Here is a 5222-nt window from a genome sequence, read left to right on the forward strand (position 1 = left end):
GCTTGGAGCACACTGCCTCTGACTAGTAATCCTTTTTTTGTCACTCTGCCTAAGGGGCAAGTCTGTTTCTGTTGCTACCTCAAGGACCTTCTTCAATATGCAGTAGGGGTGGGTTTCTGAGTAGAGAGACACAGTCTTGCTGCAGTAGGCTAAGGAGAGCAAGAGGACTGGGTCATACTTTATAATCTGGGACTGTGTTAATGTTTTGCTTGTTGCCTAACACCTTGGAGACTAGAATAAGAGCAGGCCTGGAAGACCAAGCTTTAGCACAGCTGACACAGAAAGGTGATCCAGGTCTTTGAAAGGAGAGGCCCCAGGGACTACAACTAAAGAGAGTCAAGCATCTGTCTGGAGGCCAGAAAGGATTAGAGGGCTGAGGGAGGTTCCCTTCGATACAGGGATCTTTTATACAGTGAGGGGCTTTGCCCCTACAGAGTTGTACTGTAGAAAAACACAAGCTCAACTCTTGCACAGCTGCAAGAGTGCTCAGGCTCCAAGTGGTGGAAATATCCCCTGCCATGGCACGGTTTGCATGTGTCTGATCTGTTTTTCTCTGTGTACATTGTGATGTTCTTGACGGGCTGTGGTGTTTCTGCAGCACTCAGAAATGGCTGAAAGCTCAGCTGCGGCAGCAGCCACCAACTGTGCTAGACGAGCTCCTGGAGATCACAGCTCAGAGCCTGGTGCGCACCGAGGTGGCCGAGCACTATGAAGTTATTCGGGAGCTGGGCAGGGGCAAGTATGGCCATGTGATGCTAGTGACCCACAGACAGAGAGGTAAGGAACTGAATGCACCCTATGAGCTACTTTGTCTTGCTTCCTTTCTGCTAGTCTGGATGCCGGGTGGGCTGGTGGCTCCTTGGGGTGAGGCACGAGGCATGGTGGGGGGTCCCCAGGGAGACTGTCAGGACAGGGACCTCCCCAGCTAGGGACCATCCCACTGCACCCAGCCAGGGAGCAGGTGATGCCAGGGAGCAGGCCAGAACATCAGGCAAGGTTATAGTGATGAGGCTGGTGCAAAGTCAAGCTGGGAAGTCAATCCACAAGCCGGGATCAATAGAGTTCACAGCTGGGCACTAGCATGGATATGATATAGCTGGAGACCAGCACTCCCACCACATAGCTCAGGCAGGGAGTGAAGCCCCACGCCTGAGCTTAGTTGTTGCCCTAAGGCCCATGGACAGAGGGTGTGAACAGAGGTTCTAAGTAGGGCTGGCCAAGGCTGTTGAGGTCTATGAGTGCCCACAGGGCCCTGACACTACTCTTCCCCAGTAGTCCCAGCTCAGACTGATGGGCCCACATAGCCTGAATTTCCCTTGCTCTGCCCAGTGCTCCTGTGCACGGACTGACTGGCTCAAAACTCACACCAGCAGCAGTGCCTGCTCCCAGATTTGGTGTCCAAAGGATATATCCACACAAAGCTTCCAGCCAGAGACCTCCCTGTGGCTGTGAGTGTCTGGACCCATGGCTGCTCAGTACCCTCTCTGTCTGGCCTTGCTGTGAGTGGCTTTTGGGGGAGTCTAACCCACTCTCTCCACCCCCAGGGACTCCAATGGCTCTCAAGCTGCTACCCAAAGCCAGTACCAAGCTGCATACCTTCCTGTATGAGTATTGCGTGGCACTCTCCCTCGCCACCCACCCTGCCATCATCAGCATGTTTGGAATTGCTATTGAGTCCAGCCAATACTATGGCTTCCTCTACGAACCAGCACTGCACAAAGACCTCATCTCTATCATCAAACCCCGAGTAAGTGCTGCTACAATGCCATGGGGAATGGGTCTGTAGCATTTGGCTCCTGTGCAGGCTGGCTGGGTTGGAGAGCAGGAGATAAAGGCAATGGGCTGTGGGTCTCTCTGGGGTCTACAGCGTTGAGACAGCTTCAGGCTTTCAAGACCAGAAATGCAAGGGTCTTCCCTGGGGAAGAGCAGAGTGAGTGAGAGCCCAGCTGTCCAGGCTGCTGAGGTGCCCTGCACGTGCTGGACTGCCTGTCTCTCTCCCTGCACAGGATGGGATTCCTGAGCCAGCTGCAAAGCACTGTGCCATGCAGCTCGTGAGTGCACTGGAGTTCATCCACAGCCGAGGGCTCGTGTACCGTGATGTGAAGCCTGAGAACGTGCTGCTTTTTGATCCCGAGTGCCGGCGCATCAAGCTGACTGACTTTGGGCTTACGCGGCCCAAAGGTACCAAGCTCAAGCTGGTGGCCGGGGTAATCCCCTACACAGCCCCCGAGCTGAGCAACACCGCTGATGCCCAGGGGGTGCCCATCGACACCAGCTTGGATGCCTGGGCCTTTGGCGTGCTGCTCTTCTGCCTGCTGACTGGCTACTTCCCCTGGGAGCAGAGCCTGCCAGATGACCCTTTCTTTGAGGACTTCATGCTGTGGCAGCAGACTGGCCTGGGGGAGGGCCTGCCCCCCCACAGGCAAACGGGAAACGCCTGACGGCTGAGGCTGCCCTAATGCTGCGGAGCCTGCTGGCCCTAGATCCCGCCAAGCGCAGCCCCGTCAGCGGGGCGTTGCGCTACGTCGATTGCCCTTGGCGGCTGGAGGACGGGCACAGCGAGGAGGCTGCGGTGAAACCCTAGAGCCCACTCCCCATGGGGGGAGGGAAGGTGGGTCTCACCCTGTGAGGGGCTTCAGAGTCTGGGGCACCACAGTGGCCTGGGTGTGAGAGGCCGTGAGAGCAACTTCTCTGCAGTCCTGTTCCTGCTGCCACGGAGCCAAGCTCCTTCTCCATCTGATGGTCCTCACCTCATGGCTCAGTGCTGCCCAGTGCCCCCTCCTTGTGTTTCCTTGGGACTTAAAAACCCTCTTTTGAAAAGACTCCTTTCTCTTGGAAACGACTGTCTGTGTGTGAAGCACCCATTCGCCTCCTGGCCACAGGGACTCCAGGGTGTTTTCTAGGGGCTGCAGAACCCGACTTGTCTCAAAATAGAGAAAATATTTACTTTTGTGTTTCTGTATGTGACTCTTTTTTCCCTCATAATAAAATGCCTGTGGGGCCCTATTTGCTGTGGGAGAGCAGGGGCATGACAGAGCCTGCGGCCATCTCAGGACAACCTGCGCAAGGCAGGGGCCACCCCTGGAAGCTGCCTGGGCCTCCACCAGGACTCTTGAAGGGTGGCTTCAGGCCAGGGGGGTACAGGTGCTGGGGACCCCCCAGCATGGTGGCTGCAGATGTTATCTGGGGAGTGATGACGGCATTTAGAAGGTGGTAGGAGCCATGGACGTGGGGTGTTGGAGAAAGCCACAGAAAATTGCACATTGTAAGCTGCCCACTGTCATTCATTTCTTCCCATTTCCTTGTATTCAGGACTAGGTGACAGACGGGCTCTTCTGTGAGGAGGGTTGTTAGCAGCAGGAGTCTCAGCGTCAGTTTGCACAAGTGTCCCACTCTAGTTCCCATCACTCAGGAAAATGGCCTTCTGCAAACACCAACAGTCCTGCTAAATTCACTCCTCTCCCTCCTCAGGTGGCTTAGGTGCAAGTGGAAAGGTGAGCTCACTGCCACGAATATCTGTATGTATGATTCAGCTGAGAAGACAGTAGCACTGTGAGGGTGGTCGGCCTGGGCATCACTGAGAAAGGCTAACAGACGAGCTGTAACCACAGATTGGATAAATTTATCTGTAAGAATAACCACAGCAGTCATACACCAATGCCTTGCTCTCACTCCTCATCCTCCTCCAAACTGACCGCTCACTCCTCATAGAGCCAGCCCCTCTCTGTACAAACCTCCACTGCCACTTCTTCCCTGTTCCTATTCTCCTGAATCCTTCAGTCCCAAGGAACCATTTCCAAGGCTATCCAACCCTAGCCCAAGCACACCTCCTCCCTTGTAGTGCCTTCAGGTCCTAAGAAGATGTCTCCACACTCTTTTAGATGCCTGGTTACCCCTCTAGAAGACCTTCCTTCTCCCATTACCTACCACCGCTTTAACCTCTCCCCAGCAACACACCTCTCCTAATCCCCCAATGTCCTTCTAGGTGCACATTTTAATCCTGGAAAGAGGTAGCAAGGAAAGAACTAAGTGTTAGAAGCTCTTCTTACTTTGCTACTTCTTTCCAGTCCCCAGGATTATGCTCTTCCAGCTTTTGGCCTGATCCTATTGCTGGAAACATCCTCAGCTCAGTTTCCATTCTCAGTGGCTTCGGAACTTCTAAAAATGCACTGTTCCAGCACCATAGGTTCTAGTGTCCCAGCTTTTCTTTCACCTCAGATCCTTTCCTGCACATACTCTTCTGTAGTTCCCCAACCTCCAGCTCTCTTTTTCCAGCTTTTTCTCACCCACTGGCATTTTACCATTACTTACATTCCCCACTAACATTCCCTTTCTACTACCCATCACCTGGTAAACACCTTTCATTCATTCCTCTCTCAACAACATCACCACCATACTACTATTCTGTACTTTTCCTGCACTCTACATCTCTTATTCCTTGTGTCTTTGTTCCAAGTTCCCAACCTTCCTTATCAATGAGCATTGTGCTCACCCTGCTCAAGATACAATTTTCTTCTGTTTGCTTCCACCTCTTAGAATATTTCATTACCCAATAACATAATAAATGCTGCTCAACTCTGGCCTGCTAAGATTTGTTTTTAATCACTGTTTGATTACTGTAGGAATAGCAGAGGAGTGTTAAGGTACCAGCACAATTCCTGTATTTAAAGTGGAAAAGCCCTAAAACCAATGGATCTATAGGACAGGTAGCTGAAAACTATGGACTGAAAAATAATGGAAAGTATGGTACAGATGCTTGCTGATAGACAATTAAAGAATAGGAACATGGCTTTTTTGAATGCAAGACTTTGGTTAGTGTCTGTAGGGGTCAATAGTTGAATGAAAACTGGTCAACATTTCCGTCCATGGTTTGAAAGTAAATACAAAACCACTGCAGGTAAAACCCTGCAGATGACACAAAGATGAATAGGGTGATAAACACCAAGAGGAACAGGCCACTCAAAGAGATCTGGATAACTTGGTAAGTATTCAAACAAAATACACTTTTTTACAGGCAGGAGAAATGTATTCAGGTAGGGACATGGAGGAATAAAAGACATCCTTACAGAAAGATGTCTGAAAAAACTTTGCAAGTCATAGAGGATACACAAGATTGCATGAGTTCTCATTGTGTTATTTTCTCAAAGAAGGCTAATGGACTCCTTGCATGGCTAAAGAGGGACAGACACTCAAGGTGGTCAAATGTCCAGCAAAGGCAGATA

At 51.4% G+C, this 5222-nt stretch overlaps 1 protein-coding gene across 1 annotated transcript; it reads left to right on the forward strand.

Annotated features, from left to right (window-relative positions):
• Nucleotides 1-598: 598 nt before the first annotated feature.
• Nucleotides 599-2584, forward strand: LOC104530443 (serine/threonine-protein kinase SBK2-like; the record flags this gene model as incomplete). Its single annotated transcript, XM_010175023.2, is given in 4 exon segments — nucleotides 599-777; nucleotides 1545-1747; nucleotides 2007-2420; nucleotides 2423-2584. Coding segments are annotated over 4 exon segments (958 nt in total), but the record flags the coding sequence as incomplete, so codon positions are not given.
• Nucleotides 2585-5222: the final 2638 nt, after the last annotated feature.

Source organism: Antrostomus carolinensis, unplaced genomic scaffold (genome assembly GCF_000700745.2).
Source record: "Antrostomus carolinensis isolate BGI_N321 unplaced genomic scaffold, ASM70074v2 scaffold28469, whole genome shotgun sequence".
Taxonomy (NCBI): Eukaryota; Metazoa; Chordata; class Aves; order Caprimulgiformes; family Caprimulgidae; genus Antrostomus; species Antrostomus carolinensis.